Raw genomic sequence first — 22,476 nt, forward strand, 5'->3', positions numbered from 1 at the left:
CCTTTTTTTATTTGCATTCATAAAACTGGGCTGTCCACATGCCACCACAGCTTGGACATGGCTTGAGACTGACATGGAACCTTTTTTCCACACAATTGCTCTCACCTCCAGTCAGGAGATGAGGCACTGGGGAGGGCATACAGAATACATACGGATTACATTGTGTGCAGGAGAGAGCGACTGTGCCTGACAAAAACGGTATACACAAATGTACAGTAGGCACTGGTATACTGTATCCATACACTGATCAGCTACGATGGTAAAACCCTTGTCAGGTGAAATGAATACAATTGATCATCTCCTTATGATGCAGTGTTCTGCTGAGAAACTGCTGGTCCTGGCTTTCATGTGGATACCAACACATAGCAAAAACTTCTCAAGAATGGTGGTAGGAACATGATAAAGATCTCAGTGTGTCAACCCAGGCCCTCAAATTCCCCACATCCCAATCCGAACGAGCATCTGTTGGACACGCCAGAACAATTCCAATCCATGGAAGCCCCACCATGGATCAGACTTGGCACTGACCCGTCGAGGCATGGAGACAGAACCTTTGGGGGTGTCTGGCATCAGGGAGTTGGCGATAGATCTTTTGAATACTGAGGGTTGCGAGATGGAGTCCCCTTTGATCAGACTTGTATGCTTGATCGGATTGGGATCTGGGGCTGCATTGAACTCTTTGTCTCGCTCCTTGGGACATTCCTGAGCAGTTTTTGCAATGTGGTAGGGCGCGTTATCCTACATGGAGTGCCATTGCTGTTACGGGGTGCATGCGGTCTGTAAGGTCTGTGTTGGGTGTTGGGTTTCCCTTGTCTAGTGGCATCCACATGAATGCCAGCATCCAAGGTTTCTCAGCAGAGCCTTGCATTATAACGAGATGATCAATCTTACTAACTTTGCTTGTTAGTCATTTTAATGATGTGGTTGTGCATTCAGTACCTTACGTAAAGGACAAAAAAAGAGAGCATGCGTTGACATGCCAAAACAAAGAATGTCTTTTATTTTCACCTCCATACATCCAAACCCATTTTTTAAATAGCCTCTGTTTCCTTGAATCTGCTAATTACATTTTAAAGTATAAGGAAGAAATGCTCCAGAGGAACACACGTTAATTAGTGGTGTTTGAGGATGTTATGATACAAAAAATTCTAAGTGCTGTTGCCAGGCTTTTTTAACTTCCACACGCACACACACAGACATACACAAACACATACACACATGCCCACACATTATTATTTTAAAGTAGTGGCAAGGTTTGAAAGTGCAGATTACAAAGGTCTCTTCAGAGTAGAGCAGAGAAGTGCTGTAGAGCTCAAATGTTCTCCAGCTGTGTGGCTCAGCTCTGTTAGAGGGATAAGATGAGCCCCTCTCAATGAGAGATAAGTACAAAGAGGTCAAACAGTCAGTTCAATGAGTTTTGTCATACTTCTGTATCCTCAGACAGTTCCATAGGAAGGTCCTCACCCCTCTTAATGCAAATACATGACTGTACTTGAGAAGAGTGTTCTTTTTTTTCCTCCTCTCCCCACTTTTAATGGACAACTCTTTGGAGGCGTGCAGTCATCTCCTTCTGCAGAGGGTGCATTACGAGATATTTATTCATATTCATAAAATGCCAATTTAACGCTTGCGAGTGGCCATAGGAGATGAGCGGGAACTGGCAAAATCCAATAAGAGCTTCTATGGAGGCAGGTGCAAAGCGGACTAATTAATAGCAATCTATACTCTGGCCAGGGCATGCAGTGGGCCGACTGAGACACTCTTAGGTCAGGCAATGAAAAGATAGCAGCTCCGAATTCATTTTCTCACCGTGGCTCTCCCAAAGGAAGGCTCCCAAGTACACTCACACTTCCTTTAATGCCTTCACTGGGGTGTAATTTATTTTTGCGTTTGCCAGCACATTTGGAAAGTTCATTACTTCGCTCATGGCTCGTTAATTAGCCTTGTAAAGCCGCCATTAGATCTCCTCGGGCCAGGACCAAGATGAGACTTTTGTCCCAAAACATTAACACACTGCAGGAGGCCTGTAAAACCGCACTATGCCCATTTACGTTGTAACGGTGACACCTCAGTGAAAATGATAAAGATGGAGTGGGAATCAAGGCAAAGTCACGTGTGCTGTGGATGGGCTGTTGCCTCATTTCATGTTTCACCTTTTCTGCCATAGACAGGGGTCAGGCTCATTTCTCACTAACACCTGTTCAGGGCTGACTTTACAGCGACGCAGCTCCTCCGCTGATGTCCACCATCCAGCTAGGTGTCTGTCATCCTGTCGCTCTTTGCTGAATCCCAGTCGACAGCATAAGTGGCTGTGTCTGTGGTGATCTCCTCAGGGTTCTCGCTCCCTTCCAACCAAGGACTTCTGAGGGAGGAGGAACAGTAATGAGCAGTGGTACCAGGCTCAGCTGGCGGGTTTGAGAATCCCTGCTGTGCGAGGCGTGACTACAGGAACATGGACTGACACCACAGCTACAACACCAGCAGTAGAGACCAGGCAGCATGGCCTTATTGATTATGCAGGTGCTCATTTGTGTGGCCAAGCGGGTAGCAGGCACGTGTCTCATTTGAACTTTACAGGAATGGAACAGGATCCGATTTCCCTGCTGCAAAAAGGAAGCCCTGGTGCTTTATTTTTAGAACAGCTGCGTCTAATGGGGCCTGGCAGGTACAGGAGGCGTCACATCTGTCGAGGCCCAGGTGATGCTCTCGCCCTCCGCTCCTCCACGCTCCTCACCCGCTCCCTACCAGTCAAATGACTCACACTGAAGATCAACAGTGTCATTTCCAATAAACTCTTCTTCCTCTTCCTGCCACTTTTCATCAGTTCTGGCGATAGGTTCTTGCTAGTAGCCATTTCATTCCACAACACAGCGGAATAGGAGATGCATAATGTAAAAGATGTAAAAAAGATGAATGCTCTGTCTAATGCCAGGGCACTGGGAAGATTAATTAGAAAAATCCAGCTTTCTGACTGGCCGGAATTTAGTGGTATGGAGCACATACATCTGTGCCAGAGTGCCCCCGTCTGGAGCCAAGGAGGAAACTATGATATACAGTAGCAGTGAAGATATGGGTGTAGGTAGAGCTGCCCTTCAAACTTAATGAGGAGCAACACTGCAAACTTGAGTATTGGTTGGGAAATTGGGAAAAGACAGACAGCGCTCAACATCAGTCCAGATGTTAAATCGCACAAGATTCGGCAAACATATAGACTGTACAGCGGAGACTGCCTTCTCACTTAACTTTCCTTGACCACTTACCCATGACCTTTCCCTACTGATACATTTATAGAAAGCTGTCAGCTTGGTCGTGAGAATGTAGCCCAGACTTTTATTATCAGTCATACTTAGAACTGAGTTGAAGTTATCTCATTTAACAGAGTCTCTAGTCATACGTAAGCAGCCAGTAAGAGCACGGATATCAAAATTGTCGTGTCTCAGATCTGGCCCACACTTGACACGTTCATCCGGCCCACAAGCCACCTGGAATGATGGCACTCAGACGGCCTTCACAAGTCATTTTTTAAGCTTGTTTTCTATTGTTGTCACGCACACAAATAGTCAAACGACAAAAATAGTCCTCATATAATAGAAAATATATAACTTTGTCATTACAAAGCATAAGGACTACATCTTGTAGCTTTCATTGATGAAATTCTTTGCGATACTTTAACAGTAGAAACACTGTTTTTCTTCACCTGGCTGTAAAAGAATTCAGTTACGGCCATGGTTAATTCGGTTGCGTCGTGCAGAAAAACAAATCTAATTTACCCTTTAACTTGGATACAACTCATATTGAATTGTGCGGTGTGTGCACAATATAGTGGGAAGTCAAATACTTTTCTCTGAATTGCACTATGTGAAACTAGCTTAATTGTAGTTATTTATTTGTTGAAAGTGTCGGGAGTTGAAAAATGACTAATCTGCAGACCTTTGGCTGACAATTACGCTCAAACAACTTCACACTGAAAAGCATCATCTGTTATTTCGGGGCAGCCAACATTGGCCGATGAGCAGAATCATGTTTATTCTTTATTTCTACTTGACTCATTTTGCGAAGGAACTTGTCCTTGACTTAAAGTTTCTCTTTAGCACTCTGCAGAGTTGTGACATTTTGTCTCTATGCAACATATTTTAGTCGGTTTGGACGGTTCATTACAGTCAGCAGGAAGTGGAGTGGATAAGAAAGTATAGACTGGCTAAGAGACGCTGTCTGGCTTTGTTACTTTTCTTGAGTTTATCATTGGATAGAATGTGCTGCAGAGTTTACTCTCGCTTATTATAACTCCTGCTCCTTTAGTAATGAGAAAATGTACTACCATGTTCTGGTTCCATGTTCTCTTTCAACTCAGTGACTTAAGCAACCAGACGATCTAACGGTCTGTCTACCTGTGCAAAATATTCCCGCTCTCTTTCTACCTTTCCCTGAAACCCACTGCGCTCCGAACATCATCTCTATCAAACGTCCCTGTGGCAGACTTGAATAGCTCACTAGAAACAGGAATACATCTCCCTCATACTAGGGCGGGGTGGCACACCACACAACAGTAAGATCAACAACAATAACAGCGGCAGCGGCAGCTAAGGCTCAACACAGCAGACTGCTGATAAAAGTTCAGCTCAGCAGAACGGTGCCATCAGCTGTAGCATTTGTCTGTTCTCTCTTCCACACTCCTTCCTTCCTTCCCCCTCTCTCTTCTCTCCCCCTTCCTCTCTTCCCATCCAGAAGACAGGAAGCTGTTTGTGGGAATGCTCGGCAAGCAGCAGAGCGAGGACGACGTCCGGCGGCTCTTCGAGACCTTCGGCCAGATCGAGGAGTGCACCGTCCTGCGAGGGCCTGATGGGGCCAGTAAGGGTCAGAGCCCACACACCTCCCACTCTCTTCTTCCCCCCCGTCTGTCCGTCTTGATCCCTCTGCCTGTCTGTACGTGTGCTGTCTCTCTCTCTCTCTCTCTCTCGCTCTCTGTCTTTCTGCTCTTCACATTTTTAGAACCATGCCTCACACGCTGCGCCCTCATTGACATCGTCTACGATCCACTCTGCTCTTCTGAATAACTCATCCTCCCCTTCAGCTATTCTGTTTTTTCACCACCTCTTACGCGTCTCGCTCGCATTTCTTTCATACCTCATTGTCACTGCGCTCCGACACCTCCTTCCTCTCACTTTCCCTTTTCTCGCTACTTTCTGCATTTTCCATTTTTTTTTTGTTCTCACACTACCTCTCAGTTCTCTCTCCCTTTTTTCTTTCCTTTTTTTTCCGAACTTCTACTTGCGTCGTCTCTTCATCGCTGCGGCTCCTGGCAACCTGGGCTTGTACTCAACAAATCCATCACACAACACTTCTTCTCTCTGCTCACCCCTTCAACCCCCCCCCCCCCTCCCCTTCAACCCCCCTCCCTCCTCTCCTCCTCCACCTCCACCTCCTCCTCCCGTTATCTGAAAAGCAGAGGGGTGTAATCATGTTTGTTTCCCACATTCCCGTCATCCCTCCCCAGAGGCGCCATTGGACGATAATGTCCCACTGTAAATAAAGCAGCCGGGCTCTGGGTTTTGCTGCTGTCACTCACTGTGCGGCTGATTTGCCCGCATTCAGGAACCGCTTAGGCATTCATGTCTGCGGCTTATGTGCTATTTAGTTAGTAGAGCGTGGTCAAATTAAAGATGGCTGTGAAATGTGCGAAGCAGGTGGGATTGTTCTGAGGCTCCCCCATCATCCTTCGATGGGGCTCACAGCCATATTTGGAGCGATAACGCCGATGATATTGCTCGGAACCTCAACCTTCCTTTCTCTCCGTTGACTGTGATTTATTCCCCTATATGAAGCGTCTGAATGTGTGAAAAGGGATGTGTGGGAAGGCAAGGGAGAGGGACGGATAATGTGCGAGCCTTTCCGAGTATATCAAAGAGAAAAGGCTGGCTATACTGAACCACACGCCTATCTGTGTCAACATCTGTTCCTCTCACTGTTAATCCCGAGTCTATTGCTCTGCGTCGCCCCACCGGCCCACTACCTTTCTTTCTCCCTGGCCTGTTTCCTTTTTTTCGCCGTCTCCTGCTCCGGCTCCGGCTCCCTCTTTTCCTGTCTGCTCAGATGCCTCAAGCTGATTGACAGCACATAAAATGAAATAAGGCCGGTGCTGTTGTGTCAGACAGAAGCTAGTTCTCTCCCTCATTCGCACTTTCATTCCTTTTCACCCTACTGCACCCCGCACCTCATCTCTTTCCCTTTCTCCTCTCGTCACATGCCATACGTTTTCCTGTGTTGGTATTTGTCTCTATCATAACTGGCTTGATCATTACCTCTCTGCCAACTTCTCACTGATATGGAATAGAACAACTGTAGAGCAATGTTAACTATGAATGCCAGCACCAGACAAAGGTCTCACATATAGGTATCCGGTCCTATCACTCGCTGTGTAACGGTCCCACGCAATCATTACGGGATGTTACGGCAAATTATTTTGCCAGCCGCCTCGCTTGGGATGAGGTTCGCGTAATTTGAATGAGACAGACCTTGAAATTGACAGTGCTATCTGTTCCATGATGGAGGCTTTGTCCCCTGTTGATGTAAATTTATGCTACTCAGAGGCTTTTCAGCACCCCTCTTCACCCAATAAAAAGGCCGAGAAGTTTAACATCCATCTCTCTATGGCACTGCTCCTCAAAGTACTTTCAAAGTGCAACACTTGCTGCCAGAGTTGAATAGAGCCCCGAATTGTCAGGAAAAATAGAGAGATGGCTTTTAGGTCTATAATTAAGTTGTGTTATAAATGTCACCCATCCAGCGGGATGGAATTCATGCATACATATTATTACCCCGGGAATTCAAAAGGCAGCGCAGATCCTCTCGCTTGAAAGCAATACAATCTCTCTTTTTCCTTCCCCCCCCCCCCCAACTCATTCTGAGCCATCAAATTCAAAAACTCAAATGTGCACTATAATTTATGAGGCTGCAGCACTTCCAATTCTTTGGAGATGTTGTGCTCCATGTCCCTTAACTTTTTTTTTTTGGGGTCAGGAAAAGCGTGAGAACATTTTTTTTTTATTTTTGGGGGGGGGGGGGGGGAAGATTGGAGGACATTGTATGTTTGACATGACTTTGCCACTGATGGTGTATGCCAAACCCTGTAGTTTTTTTAGTGTCTGTCTGGTTGGGTTGAGCTGCTGGGGTCGCCAGGATTCTGGCACCATATCTGATAGCCTTGTTAAGGAACCGACAGCGAGTTATGTTGCCTTACAAAACCAAAATGCCTTTGCAAGACCAAACTGCCCCTTTATTATTTCAGCTACAAAGGTTAAATGTGTTTGCTCCTTCAAAGACAAAGTCGCAGTCAAATGGCACACAGTAGGCCAATACATTTGAGCTGGACAAATGAAAACCTTCCCTCGCTTCTTCCCGGAGGGCTGTTCAAGTGATGTAAAAGGGTGCTAGAGTGATGTGACAGAATCAAAGTCTTCTTTGACTTATCTGTTTGCCTCTGTAGATCTATACGGCTTTGAGAGACATTTGACAGTACAGAAAACACATGGCCTTTACTACTCACATTTCTGCACAAATAGTTTCAGCTGCTCACCCTTTTATTGTGTGGCTGGAATGTGAATGAAAAGCCTAAGGTAAAGGTGGAAAGTGTACTCCATCGATTGTGCACACACTGCGTGACCCTCCATTTAATGGTTTTTGGTTTTGCCAGGGTATTGTTAATAATTTGTTTGTCTGGGAAGCAGAGCTGACTCCTGAGATGTAGATGTGATTGGGTCACCGCCAGACACAGAACGTCTCCCGAGCCTATCAATCAGTGATTGTTTTTTCAGTGAATCATCGCGAGTCCTTTGAGAATATTGAGTGAAATGTACATGAACATATGTGACTGTTTTGAAATAGGTATCAGCGGTTCTCGAGACAGCAGGGATTGAACTCGGGGAAAATCCTGCCTGGTTGTAAGACGCTGGTGCTACTCGATTAATGAAAAGGGGCAGAATTAATCCATGAGTTTGTTAATTAGGTATCTCTTGACTTAACACATGAGCTACCTGAAGGCAAGGATAAGAATAGGACATAACAGAATACCTTGTGCAGTCTATGACGACCATAAAGCTTAGAGAAATAGCTCCTGTTTAATTTAATGGCTTTTGGAAAATTACCACATTTCAGTTCCACTGTATTTCAGTCCACTAGCTTTCTCTTTATGTTTTAGTGGTTTAGTGTCTGTCCTTACCTACACACTGGTGCACTATTTAACCATGTGATTAGGATATGTAACCTTCCAAAAAAACATATTGCTCATTATTATTATCTACTTAAATCATTTTTAACATCATTTGAAATGTTAATGCAATGAGGCTCCAGAACACTGCTGCCAACAGCCGTTCCCTTGTCTTCCGGCCAACTTTTTATGTTGACTTTTCCTTTTGTGCGTTAACTACACAACAGATTTAAGATGATTTGAATGCCCCTTGAGCAAAGCCCCCCTCCCTCCATCTGAAATTATGTGCGAGCAAAGATTCGGTTAGATAGGCAGATTATAATACTATGCCTTTGTCATCATAATCTCTTTTATGAGTGACTGCACACAAATCACAATGTGTAAATATTAAACAGATTAATAATCACAAACAAGTCAGGATAGTAAATGCCTTGGCTCTATGCTCCAAAGTGGAGGGGGTGGAATTAGAAATGGGCGAGGGACAGGATGTTCCACGCAGCTAATGCCTTCACTACAATTAGACTGATTTATTCAGAGTTATGCGCTGAACACACAAATGGCAGAATATATTTACAAACCAGATAACATGAAAACAATGGTAATGAATGGTGTTTTCCCCCCATATTCAAGGCCATCTCCCTGATGCTGTGCCCCTCCCTTCTGTTTCTCTTGTTTTCTGTGTATACAGGCTGCGCCTTTGTCAAGTTCTCCAGCCACGCAGAAGCGCAGGCCGCCATCAACAGCTTACACGGTGGACAGACTATGCCTGTAAGTAACACAGAATTAACTTTGGTGTCAACTTTACTTCAATGCAGTGGCAAACTATTACTTTTCCTCTCGATGGGGTTTTAGAGAAAGTTTTGCAAAGGATGTGATGCCACTTGGGTGTTTATTCATGCCACTTGCGTTGCCTTTGGTCCAGTTTTTTTTCTCAAATGTTTGAGGTAGACTTGGATAAAGTTTACAACAAAGGTTGGCGGACTTCTGGATTCAGCTTTTCTGCCCTGCCAAGAGGCAAACACTGACCAAGTCTTTTTTAAAGTTTTTTATTTCACAGGCACATGCCCACTGGAGGGTGTATGCTTCCTTTAAAATTCAGGGCTGAATGTGTTTGTCTCTGAAAAAAATCTCATACACTTAAGACAGTAACACACACACACACACACTTACACAAAATACTTGAATATCTTTCTGTCTATCCATCTATCTTGTTTCTTTATCTCCATTTATGTCCGTAGCATGTTAATACAATATATATATATATATATATATATATATATATATATATATATATATATATATATATATATATATATATATATATATATGTATATATATATATATGTAGTCACCACAGCAACTCCTTTCAAAGCACATCAAAGGTCCACAGTCTCACGTACATTCTCACTGTGTGTTCTTGCACACAAAAGATTCCCACAGTCAGCATCCACTACCTTACAGCGCACAGCTGCATACTTTGTATCTGTCTTTCCACTCAATATCCATTTCCTTCTCCTGCTACTGAGACTTCCTTTACCACAGAGAGACAGAGAATGTTTGCATTCAGTCTTATGAAGAAATGTTGACTGTACACTGCACATGAATCCTTGAATATGTCTTTGAGAGATACGTTGGCTGCATTTGTAAATATGATTCTATTGATGTATAAGGTTGAAACTGAAGCTGTAGAATACTGACCAAATGATATAACTGAACAAGTATGTGTATTACATATATATATATATATATATATATACACACACACACACATATATACACACACACACACACACACACACACACACACACACACACACACATATATATATATATACCAAAACAAACTCACAGAGAGCCTTTAGATAATGAGATGCGCATATCTGTGCATTACAACTAACACCCCACTCACATGTCCTGAAGAAACACAGCATCCCATTGGATTGGATTTTTCTGGCCAACTGCAGACGGAAGGTTCAGTATTCACAGCCCTTTTAGTCCTGGATTGGTCCACCAACTTCTGACAGTAAATATCTAAAAAGTATGAGAAGGAGAAACAAATGTAAAATAATAACTGAAAGAATAAAAGTTGAACAATTGATTTAATTGCAACCGCATAACATTAGCTTGGAGGGGTACTGTAATGATTTGATGTGTGTATGTGTTAGGCAGGTCGTTCATAATCTAGCCTGGAGAATTATGGGATGCAGCTTCGGTAATAATGGGGTAAAAACCTTTCTGATAAAAATGATGCAGTTGAGTGTAAGACAGGGTACTTTTGTGCAAATGACAGAGTAGAGCAAGACAGAATTTGTGAGTCTCGTTGTAAACCAGAGCAAACTGAACCATGGATGACTATTTTCTGATTGCTTATAGATTGAAAAGTTTCTCATTGCATGGGGAAATAGTCCTCTGTGAAAAGTTAATAGTTTGAACAGCACTCTTCACCTGTTCCTGAAAACTGAAATTAGTGTGAAATTAGTGGCTTTACATTGGGAGACAGTGTGTCATCTTCATGGTGGAGCAATGTAATTGTGGAAGTCAGCACAAAAAGATTATTCCAGGAATTGGTGTAATTAACTTTTGACACTTCATCTGCTGTTTAGTAACTGCGTGAGAAATGACTCGACAGGTAGTGTTACCTACATGTAATATGTGTGGCATCAGCATAACAGTGAATCTTATTGGTTTGCTCTAGATACGTCCAAAGTAGAAACACGGATGAATACTGCAAGTGTCAAAAAATTAAACTAGATTTTAAACCCAGAATCTCAACTCTACTGAGGCTGAGGATGAAGGGAAGATATTGCCGTAAATACGTTCCAAAGGAGGAGTAGAAGTGGGTAAAAACTTTTTTCTGAGACCAACTGCATGTTTTTAAAAACTAAATAAAGCCAGTGGTCCCCATTGCTATAGATAATAGATAAGACACTTACATTGTGGGGACAAGGAACGGGCTTCATACACATGACAGCTTCTTCCAGAATCACAGAAAGAAAATGACTGAAAAACAGCTAATTGCAGCCGAATTATTAGCAGTGACAGTTTGGCCCCTGTCAGGGGGCTACTTTTTGTTAAAGAATATTAAACATGTAAAACGCTTGAAAACACTTATCAAGGGAGGCCTCATTACAGTGACTAGAAGGGAGGTTAACAAGTAAGTCAATAATATTGAAAAGCACCCTAGAGTTAGGATGGATCTTCAAAATGAGGTCAGATTAATAAGCCACATTTGCTTCCTTAACTGCATGCCGATATTTCAGCATTAAGTCCTTCGTGATATTGTGAGACACTTGCAGTTTATCAGCCTCCCATTAACTTTTAGCTTTTCTACATTCATTCTTCATGGCCTGGGCATCACCTACCCGAGGCATGGGTATTTATCTTGATATGTTGCGGAATAGTGTTAAGCTGTAATACCACTGCTGCTCGCTGCAGTTGTAATTCAGACTGCATAGGAATCACTTCGTTCTCTTTGCAGACACGGGTCGCCGCTGACGATACTGACCATTACACAGAACCACAGGACGAGACTTCACGCGCAATGCAAGAAAATCCCTGCGGGCAACCGACTGTATTGCACTACACAATAATGTACATTTAAATGTGCGTCTTTTGAGCGGTGTGGAATATAGTTAGCAGTAAGATAGAATTGCAGAGAGTACTGCAGGTAGCAGTGTGTTGGTCTAGCTTGAAATACAGTGCTTATGAGATGCATTGGTTGGCGCTGATTTGTTTAGTTGAAGAATGAGGCCATCAAACCTGTAACTCTTGTCAAGCTGCGGTTAATTACGTACTGAATATGCTTCTTTCAGTCTCGAACAAGGCCACCAAAAAGGCTTAAGTAAAAAGAAATGATGAATTACGAAGCACCTCCCTGCCAGTGCTGTGTGAGTGTGTTGAGTACTGCACAGCTGGACACACACATGAGCACACACTCTCTCTGGCAGACATCCGCACCTTCACACACTTCACTGATGTTCCGCAATAAATATTTACGGACGCTTCCTGGCAGCCAGATAGTGTCCTGGAAGCCAGATGTAATTTACACATCTTTTTGATGCCGCCTCATTTTGCATTACATTGAAGTAGTGAGGGAGGGAAATAAGTGGTGGAGTCAGTTTAACTTTGTGTGCGGTTGTTGTTGTGCTCAGTGGAGACCAAACTTTTCGGCTTGTAGACCGCGAGGGTCAAAAAGAAGTGGGCCGGGAGCCAAAGAATAATCATGCTGCACACTGATCATGCGGAATCATGGCAGGCCTCTTACTGAAATTTGATTATAATCAAGATATTTACCTTCTACTCAAAAGATCTTGTTGACTCAATCAACAGAATATGTTTACATCCAGGAGATTTACATAATTGGACTCCTCTGGGGCTGTTTTTTTTTTTTTTGCTTCCTTGTGCAAATCAACATTTGGCTCATGCGGACCACTTTTGCACACTTTGTGTATGTTTGTCGTGCTGAAGCCCTGGCACAGTTGCATTTAGTTGAGCCACTGAGCCACCTGAGGTCTGCTGCGGATGAACTATCCAATGCAACATACGGAGCCTCGCGCAGACCTTGGGCGTATCGAAAGCCATCCAAAAAGTTCATTAATAATCTATATTATCCATATCTCTGTCCCTCTATCCCTGCACCTGTTACCCTCCTCTCCCCAAATCCAACTTCCTCTCAGATTAATAGGCAAGGTGGCCATTAGTACCCAACTAAGGCTTTGGTACCAATGGGGGATGCAGTTAATTTGGATAATATCACTGCCACATGTCGTCAACAACAGACTAACAGGAGGCAGGATTCAGAGAGTGGGCTGCTCTGCTCACTGCCTGCTGCCAGCTGTGAGGTCTGGATGAACCTTGAACAAAGAGTTGTCTCTCACTCCCTCTCCGTCTCTCTCCCCCTCTTAATGTTCTCTCTACAGCATCTGTGTTACCTGGCACACACGCTCATGCCATAAATAATACGTGCACCAAAATATGCTGGCCCAAAATGAAAGGCTTTAATGAAGCTTAAGGGCAAGGGATGCCACCGAAGGGCATGCGCTGATAGATCGGGTCATAGCTTTAATTGATGTTTATTACAGATCGCAGGTTGTTCCAAAATTAACTTAAAAGGCGATTGGGCACAGAACAGGCGCTCTCACTGGTTCAGTTGTTGAATTACAGTAAGGCTACAGAGGCACAGGTGGCAAAACTTCAAATGGCAGGGCCGAGGGCAGGCAGACAACACCCGGCAAATTGCAGACATTGTCATGTTCGGTGTCACAGCATGGCTGACAGGGTCTGTGGAGCTCGCCGGTGTTGGCAGGGACAAGAGCGTGCATGTGTGTGATACTATAGTTCTGGATTAATGAGCGATAAGACCAAGCCAGAGAGCATTGTCATAGCAACGCACAAATTCATCAGACACCGCGTGAATCTCTTGCAGAATCTCTGCAGGCTCGCAGCTGACATACTGCACGGAGTGTGTTTGTGCTCCTTAGAAAGTGAAAACGTAAATAAAATCAATAAACGCACCGAGTGCAAATGCCGTTATGAATGACAGTACTCGTCTTCCGTGTCTTTTGGCCTGATGCAGTGTGCTCGGCAGCTGCAGCAGTATGTGGTGGACAGCGGGGCCGGACCGAGACAGCATCATCCAGTGCTAATGAGAGACAGTCCTCCCATGAGGCTAGCAGAGATGTAGCAAGGTTCAGAAAGTTGAATACGGAGCCCACAGGGGGGTTCATCCAATTACCAAACAAACTTGTTATGGTGTATTCAATTAATTTCTTACAGATTTTTTTGATTAGCACCTCTAGAGTCTGTAAGTCTGCAGAAACCTGGGACAACTTTGAAAGTTTCGTTTGTCATTTAAATGTAGCAGTTGCATATTTGCTGAATGGGGGAGAAAGAAGGCTCTTATCACGTTTGCTGTTAATCAATAATATGCTTTTCGAAATGACAGTTTTCCCTTCAATGAGCGTGGTGTTAAATTATACTGCTGTAAGCCTCTGTCGAGGATAGAAGATGAGTGTCTGTTTACCTGTTGGTACGCACTTAACGCCAGTGTCTTTGTATCACAGTAATGCAGAGATAAAAGCATAATGCCATTTCACTGGTGTAGTTGAGTTCTAATCCCTCAATTACCGTTGTGTATTTTCCCATCTACACATTTTCGCGGCCTATACAAAATCCAATATGGGAGATTTTCACAAGTCAAGTGTGTTGTTCAAGGAATTAGATTAGTTTCTGAACCCGTGACAAATTCCTTAGTTGTACCTGTCAAAAGTGAAGGCTCCCTGTTGGCCCTTATCAAATTCAGCAAATTCATTTTCTCTCCAGGTATGGGAGTCATGCCGGTGGAGGTTATTATTCTGTTTGTTTGTCAGCTTGTGATTTTCTGCTACCAGTGAGGAGTGGCTGTTTTGCATCCAGCGCCTGTTGTCTGCTGCCACCTGTTCCTTCATTACCTGGCCACATATTACTCTTTCTATATGTGGATAGAAACTCTTGATCCGTGAGGGGGATCACACTCAAATCTTTCCTCGCTTACGCTTTGGATCTAGTCAGAATAGATGAGATGCTTGAGATGTGAGGATATGAAATTCTCCTGTTCAGGGGTGAGGATAAGAGAAGATTCTTTTTTATTTATTTATTTTAGAGCGGATATTTTGGCTTTCATGTTAGGAAAGTCAGAAATTCTCAGCTTTGACGTGAGTGGCAGTGCTGACAACACCTGCAGAGGCTGTTGTAGTGCTTTAGTGCTGCTGCCAAGTCTGTTCAGTGTAGACATGGCAGACTGGGTCTCCTCCCCGTGTTGTCGTCTACGGCAAAGCACTCTGCTGGGAGAAGCCAGACCAGGCCAGGCTCTTGAGTCATGGTGCAGTGCGTCTAGGCAGCCTCGGGCTTTCATGGTCCCAATGCTCACGATGCGTGTTCTTCGCGAGGTTTTAAATGAATGTAAGAATACACAGATACACAAAGCAGAAAATGAATGTGATCTAAATGCCAGGCCCCCCGTGCTGCAGGCAGGCTTGCGAAACAACGCTGGAGGAAGATGTTTGCTCAGCTCCAGTCTCATTAAATCCAGCAGCCCAGTCCTGTCGACTGGCCCACAAAGTTGAGAAAGAACTGGAAAAGGTCTGGAGGTGGGATGAAATTAAATTAGAAAGGGAAGAACTGCGCCGTTAACGCCGCCACGTCGGAGTATTGATTTAACTAATTGAAATGGCATCGAGGGAGAAACACCAGATGGGTCTCCTCTGGCCTGAGGTGGGGTGCTGGCTGGCTCTGATAGGATCCCATCTGAGACATACTGTCCCTGGGGTCCAGGCTGATGCCTTCCTTCATTCCCCAGCCTCTTTCTCACACTTATCTACAGCCAACACACTCTCCCGGTTGTGTTAATAGAAGGTTTGTTCGACACTTTTCACACGGGTTAGTCCGAAAGCGCACTTGCAGAAACTCTGAACGAGAACTTGTTTCTTTTCCCTTTTTTTTTGTTGCATATTTTGAAGGAACAGGGGAAAAAAAGGACAAAAACAACAGCTGAGGGAAGAATACGGCTTAATAAAATGGTGACTGATGTTGAAGTAGATGGTGATGTCGAAAATAATCAACAAAACAGGTCAGGTTTTGGCAGGATATTAAATATTATGTAAGGTTTGTTGCAGCAGCCATGACTAACAATTGCACCAGGCACGAGACTACTCTGGCAAACTGCCCTCTCGATGGCACTATCCCTTAGCCGTTCCCGTTTAAAATTTCATGAGGCACTTACAAAAATAGGACACACATTTTGTATGAATTACTACAAAATAGCATGAAGTAAGGCTTGCACGACAGCAAGACTGGGACTGTGTTTGTTCAGTGGCTGAATTTTACACTCTCTCACTGTGCGTTTGCAATATTCAGCTTCGCGGGGCATACGTTTGTTTGTTTCTATGATTTTCTGTTTGGATAGCTCTGCTTTAGTAATGTGCCACCTGTAGGCAGCACTCGAGCTTAAACTTGGACCTGTAGAGCGGCTTGGTCTGGCTTTGCTGACTTCAATTTCTCGTACAGAGAGTAACATCAAATCGTGCACAAATAAACAGGTGTATGCGCTTTCACTCACACCCGTCAGCCTCGAGTTTTTTTTGTCAAGTGTTCGCTGTAGCTCTCCCACGTTTTTTTCCCGATTCCTACAACCAAAGAAAATATGGAAAACTAAATCAAAGCCTGAATTTGTACCGACCCTGTCAGGACGAGACATTTTGTGAAAGATGAATCCAAGTTGTGATTATGGAGTCCTTTTCTCCCCATGTCTTTGCTTTTATGATCGTACTAATCATATCCTCACTGCCCCCTGGCTGCCTGTGTCCTTCTGTCCTGGTGGCGCTCCGTGCTCTTTCCCAGCATGCATTGCCTGTAATTAAATAGGAGCCTGGTCCTCTTGACAGTGTCTGCGGCTGCTTTCTCTGCCTGGCAGCCTCCTGAGCCCCTCTCTCTCTGTATCTATCTCTCTGTCTCTCACTCACACACACTCTCTCTCTCTCTCCCTGCCTGGATGTCACATGAGGAACTGACTCTAGACTCTGTCTCTCAAATGATTTAATTGGATGCAAACTCAGGAGCGCAGACATCAATACGGAACTATATCTGCCATAAGGCAAAGCCATTAGTCAATACTTCGCCCTCCACATGCCGAAGGCTTTTGTCAGACCTAATTACCCGGTGCTGTATTCAGTGGAGCTTCACCAGTGGGGGACTGGGACTCCTGTGGGATCTGGTTAGGATCACAGTTCACTCCCAGTGTATACAGTGGAGTTGGAAAGTTCACAAAAGCAAATATCACTCACTATTCTCTTCCATTTAACGCTGACAGCTAAATGACTGCAGTCATAAGAGGTGAGCATTCACAGATATAAAGTCTTGAAGGTCTTGAAGGCTGTAATGTTGTGTATACTGGACATCAGATGACAGCAATACTGACCACCGATTCTCCTTTTTTGGTCGTGTACTCAAACTTGTTATTCTTTTTTATTAAAAGGAGGTCGATACACTGGTGCAGATCAGCCCCACATCTTTTTATTATGGATCCAACGCGTTGTTGTAGGTCATTTCCCGAGGGAAACACGCACATTGTGAGGAAGCTATTTTCAGCCGCGCAATAAAAGATGCTAATGTAATGCACGCATCCAGTAACCTTGTTTCTAAATGGCTTATATTTAGGTTATGGTCTGATTGATAGTGTTCGATATGTTAATATAGCTGCACACTTCCTGTTGAAGCATCACGTACGTAAGCCACTCAGTGGAATTAGTATTGATGAGATCACTACTTGTGTCTCAGCTCTAGGAAATTCATATGAGCTTTCCAAACTGTTGTAGTTACAGAATATGTTACAGTGCATATCTCTCAGTTCAGTCCAGTTCAGCTGGCTGTCCATCTGAAGTGGCAGGTGCATTCTGCAAAATGCCGTTGATTGAAATAGACTGTATCAGTAAGAAAAGTTGGTATTATTAGTTGTCCTACTTTGTTGAAACTGTGTGCCTGAAATTATTTTTTTTCACTCACTGGATTATTCATTGTTTCTTTTTAATGTTTATTTGCTTTAGCTAATCTCCAGACAGACATTTAAAAAGCGTGATAACACGCTGCAAAGTGTCCATATGAATAACAAGACAAGAAACTGAAAGAAAATGGCTCGATCCTCAAAACTTTGTGTAAATGTGGAAGTTTAGTTATATTTTACTAACCTTGTAAATGCACATGTCTCCGCAGGGTGCCTCGTCCAGTCTGGTGGTCAAGTTTGCAGACACCGATAAAGAGAGGACCCTGCGCAGGATGCACCAGATGGCGGGCCAGCTCGGCATCTTCAGTCCTATGACCATCCAGTTTGGGGCCTATGGCGCCTACTCTCATGCTGTAAGTCTCAGCCCGGCGGGGGAGGAGACGGTGAGCTTTAAAAAAGAAACGAAAAAACTGTTGTGATTTGAGGTCTGAACTCACTATCTCTCCCACTAGGCATGCGACACTCCCGGCAAACGACTCCTTAAGTGATTCACGCTTTCAAATTGCTGTTGGAGTCCGAATTTGCAGAGGCTTTAGAGGAAATGCTGCACTGCTTTTTTTTTTTTTTTTGCATTGTGTCTTTTTATCCCTTCATTTGTCCAGGGAAGCTGCTTATCATGTGTGCTCAGCGCTACACTGTTTTACTTTCATACAGTTGTAAGCACCCATTTCATTTTTCACTTCATATGCCCACATTTCCTGACTTCACTAACTGTGAGTTTAAACTGCCAACCTGAGCTCTCCACTTTAACATCTCATCTATTTACATATACCTTTACACTCCAAAAGAGGAGCAAGTCATTACCAAGAACCCACATTCCCCTCGCCCACTACCCCTTCTCCCCCGCCGCCCATTTCAGATTCACACATGAAAGTCACAGCCTGGGTTAGGAGTATGTGAGATTTTGCACTCACACAGTAGCTAACAACTCACCCTGACAGGTGAGAATCGCCCACTCACGCACAATCTCTCCACCAGCTCTGCACGCAGCCCCCTTTCTTTCTCTCACACGTATACATCCATACAGATAAACATAGTCTGTCTCCGGCTTGCGAAAACTCATCTCACCGCATAGCCTTTATATTGTGTCAGTATAATGAGCACAAGGCCAGAGTGGTGCTACGGAATCCGGGAAGCAACGCTGCAGGGCAACACAGACCACTCTGTTCAAGAACAAGGCATGGGCCAAGCAAACAGAGATGTGAGAGTAAACATGCTCTGGTCCTGCGGCTATTTCACCCTCCTTTTTCCTTTTCTGTCCTTCCCTCCATCCCCTCCCGCCATTCGCCTCTCTCCCCACTGCTCTTTAATCCAACAGCAGATGATGCAACAGCAAGCAGCCCTGATGGCAGCAACACAAGGGTCCTACCTGAACCCCATGGCAGCCATCGCTGCCGCGCAAATGCAGCAAATGGCAGCTTTCAATGTCAACGGCCTGGTGGCTACTCCCATGACACCGTCCTCAGGTATATGCGCTAATGGGCACACGCGGGCACGCACTAACTGGCACAGGTGCGAGAGCGAGGGAGGCGCATGCAAACGCGATCGCACACAAGCGGGGCTTCTCTCTCCATTCCTCACTGCCGCCCTGGAACATTTTCATCATTAGCAAAGAATTATAGAAGCAGTAGTAATGTATTCATTCAAGGCCTCTCTGCCTTTGCCCTTGTTACATTTTTTAAGATGTGGGCTCAATTTTCTGAAGGAGCAGACATCGCCAGTGTTGAATTAACAGAAGCAGGAGTCGTATATTGAGTGAGGCATGATTGGAGAAGACGTACAGCATTCCTTGACACTCATTGGCAGCCACATTATAGTCCCTCTCTCTCTCCTCCTCCCTCTCATTATCTCTCTCTCTCTCTCTCTCTCTGTGTCTCTGTGACAGTGTGTGTTTTCTGGGAGCACCGCCAATCCGATGACTTTGGATGCAGAGTCCTTGGCTTATACAATATAAGAGCAAAGATTTGTGTGAGATAATCCTGAACCCCAGTCTGAACTATCTTTCTGGCCCTTGTCATGAGGAGCTTTGATGGCTCGACACTAAGTAGGCAGGCCGCCTGAAGGCAGGGTCATTGCAAATGTATTAAATAAAGTGGCTCGACGCTGTACCTGGCATTTGTAATCCACAAGTCCTACATACACCAGGCAATGCCTATCAAACATAATCCTACATGACTTAAATGTCCTTCACCTGGATTAGACAAATAATAAAAATCCATCAGTACAAAAGGGCACTGACAAGGTGATGGACTTGGAATGTCAGCACAAGGAGGACCGGCAGTTGGAAGAAGAGGCCCAGGGCACTGCGGACAATATGCTGAACATTGTGGAGCCTTTTCTGGAAGTTTGAACCTTCAGACACACAGTCATGTACCCCAAGTAGACTCACAAAAATATACCTTTTAACACGAGCATAAGAAATACTCCGAAAATCAGAGCGCTACCTTTATTATGTTCTATTACTGACACGGATGAGTGCTTTTGCCCCTTCACCACCCTCACACCGTAACCAGCGCGCCACCTTGACTGATTTTTTTTGACTGTAACCATTAGTTCGGACAGAATTGGTATCAAATTGTACCAAAATAGCCTCTATTGTGGGTCAAAGGGTACACATTTTTGCTCATGAGGGCCCATTTCGTGCCTGTCATACATTTGTAGCACATTTGCGAGAAAGTGACAAAATATAGCTCTCTCGTACCCTCTATTTTCGAGTGTGCGGCGTGTGAAGCAAGCCCCCTGATGTTTCCGTAATGACTCTGTTTCTATATGCAGGCACCAGCACACCCCCGGGCATCTCTGCCACAGCCGTGCCCAGCATAGCCCCTATTGGAGTCAACGGATTCAGTGCCCTCCCGCCTCAAAGCAACGGGCAGCCCACTTCTGAGCCCATCTACACCAATGGTATTCATCCATACCCAGGTGAGCCGATGGAGGTTTACATAAAAGAAACATGAGATGTACCAATGTAGCATCTACTGTCACGACTCCGTTGCTTTGATCTCGATACGTCGGATCAGCTGCGTCTATCGTGATTTATGAATGTTTGATTATTCCGGTGTCGGGCTCGATCCGAAAAAGAACATCACCTACTTGCCACGGTGCAACTTCAACATGTCAGTCGTGACACGCTGAATTATACCCCTGCTGGGACGGCTTAAAAGTTGACAAGAGTCCTATTTTACTTCACACCCTCATTAGATCTGATTTGAACTGAAGCGTTTAAGACTTGAGGGTCAATCAACAGTGTCTTCGGCGGATTTCTGAGCAGCCAGCCCTAGTATCATGATGAATCCATCAGTTCATCCATCAGTCCATTATGGTTAATTTGATGTGTCTCAGCCCGTCCTCGGCTTCTTAATGTTGTCTGGGTCTGATTCCTGAAGAATTGACAGACACACACACACACACACACACACACACTCGCGCCGCGATTCTGCATTATGCAGAGGCAGCTGCAATTGTAATGAACTACAAAGTGGTTTGTTTGGCATGTTGTTAATATTTGATGCAAACATCTGGGGCGAACAGGCATTTTGAAGAACTGAGATATGACAACCCAAATATCTCCCACTCCCTGTGCGATCGTACCCCCCGATGGTTCTCTCCAACTAAGCCAATTTTCTGTCGCGCTCTTTAACATTCTCTTTCCCTCTGCCTCTGTCTTGACCATTCTCCGTCCTCTCTGTCTCTCTCGCTCTCATTTTTTCCAGTTTGTCACACCCCCTTTCTCTGTCTCTGCTCTCGTCTCTCTGCAGCACAGAGTCCAACGGTGACCGACCCTCTCCAACAGGCTTATGCTGGCGTCCAACACTACGCAGGTGATCCGTCTCTCCTACCTCCTGTACTCTCTCACTTCCTCCATCTGTCCCTTTCCCTCTCTCCCTCTCTCCCGCTCTGTTTGTCACACCAGTGGACACTATGACAGGTAGAGATAGCCGGACCAGCCAATTTCCTCCCGGATTAGGCTACTTTACATTAGGATTGCAAAAGGGATTTTCAGTTGACTTGATTATACACCCCACACACACAAAAAAAATCTTAATTCCAAAAGCACACTGAGAGCTTAGGATCTGAACCTGCCATAGCCTCCTACATGAGAGATGACATAGACCTCTCACAACCACCGCTCTCTGCCTGACATCAGCTCTCGTTAACACGGTGTAAGTCTCCCTCTCTTTCTTTTGTGTGTCTGCCGAGTCGACCCGCGCTCCACTCCCCTTTTTGCCATACTCTTTGTGTAGTGATCTGCAGCCAAATGAGCCCGGGCTCCCAGTCATAATGCAATTTATTTATGCAATGTCTAGAGGACGCAAATGAACAATGGAATAATGATTTGAGTTTTGTTGTGTCAAATATGAAAATGGAGATGTGAAAAATTCCACTCTGGTTCTCCCTTTGCAACAGCAGCCTACCCTGCCGCCTATGCGCCAATCAGCCAAGCGTTCCCCCAGCAACCAACCATCATTCCCCAGCAACAGAGGGAAGGTAAGAGCGAGCAAGCGCGCCCACCCAAGATAAAAGGTGATAATTGCCATGTTCCATTCTAATGTAGCTGCGCTGCTTTGAATTAGCGAGGGAGGGAAAAAGCTGGCTGGGGAAAATGTGAGAAAAAGGCTCCCCATTTAAAGAGAAGAACATTAGCAGTGAGATGGAAAGTTACTCTGTCATTATTCAAAAACTGCACTAATTCAAACTCGCAGCGTTGGACTGCTTAATCAGTCCATTACAATGTGTT

At 44.6% G+C, this 22,476-nt stretch overlaps 1 protein-coding gene and 1 long non-coding RNA gene across 15 annotated transcripts in view; one reads left to right on the plus strand and one right to left on the minus strand.

Annotated features, from left to right (window-relative positions):
• LOC115580860 (uncharacterized) overlaps nucleotides 1–22,476 on the minus strand; it is a 272,388-nt gene that overhangs the window by 170,540 nt on the left and 79,372 nt on the right. For 2 of the 3 annotated variants that reach the window (XR_003983947.1, XR_003983949.1), the window contains exons 3-4: nucleotides 17,923–18,126; nucleotides 10,113–10,234 (exon numbers count right to left, since the gene is read on the minus strand). This is a non-coding gene — a long non-coding RNA (uncharacterized LOC115580860). Of the gene's footprint in view, nucleotides 1–9,547; nucleotides 9,735–10,112; nucleotides 10,235–17,922; nucleotides 18,127–22,476 lie in introns of those variants that run through there. The other variant, XR_003983948.1, reaches the window with a different exon arrangement.
• celf6 (CUGBP Elav-like family member 6) overlaps nucleotides 1–22,476 on the plus strand; it is a 151,000-nt gene that overhangs the window by 105,414 nt on the left and 23,110 nt on the right. For 2 of the 12 annotated variants that reach the window (XR_003983946.1, XM_030415555.1), the window contains exons 4-10: nucleotides 4,726–4,854; nucleotides 8,892–8,971; nucleotides 17,948–18,121; nucleotides 19,057–19,204; nucleotides 20,514–20,660; nucleotides 21,497–21,559; nucleotides 22,146–22,226. Coding sequence is in view for 11 of the 12 variants with exons in the window: in XM_030415555.1 (XP_030271415.1) it covers nucleotides 4,726–4,854; nucleotides 8,892–8,971; nucleotides 17,948–18,121; nucleotides 19,057–19,204; nucleotides 20,514–20,660; nucleotides 21,497–21,559; nucleotides 22,146–22,226 (822 nt within the window). In the remaining variant the exon portion in view is untranslated. The remainder of the gene's footprint in view (nucleotides 1–4,725; nucleotides 4,855–8,891; nucleotides 8,972–17,947; nucleotides 18,122–19,056; nucleotides 19,205–20,513; nucleotides 20,661–21,496; nucleotides 21,560–22,145; nucleotides 22,227–22,476) is intronic. The other 10 variants (XM_030415558.1, XM_030415556.1, XM_030415559.1 and 7 more) reach the window with 10 other exon arrangements.

The sequence above is a fragment of the Sparus aurata genome, chromosome 4 (assembly GCF_900880675.1).
Source record: "Sparus aurata chromosome 4, fSpaAur1.1, whole genome shotgun sequence".
In the NCBI taxonomy this organism is placed as follows: Eukaryota; Metazoa; Chordata; class Actinopteri; order Spariformes; family Sparidae; genus Sparus; species Sparus aurata.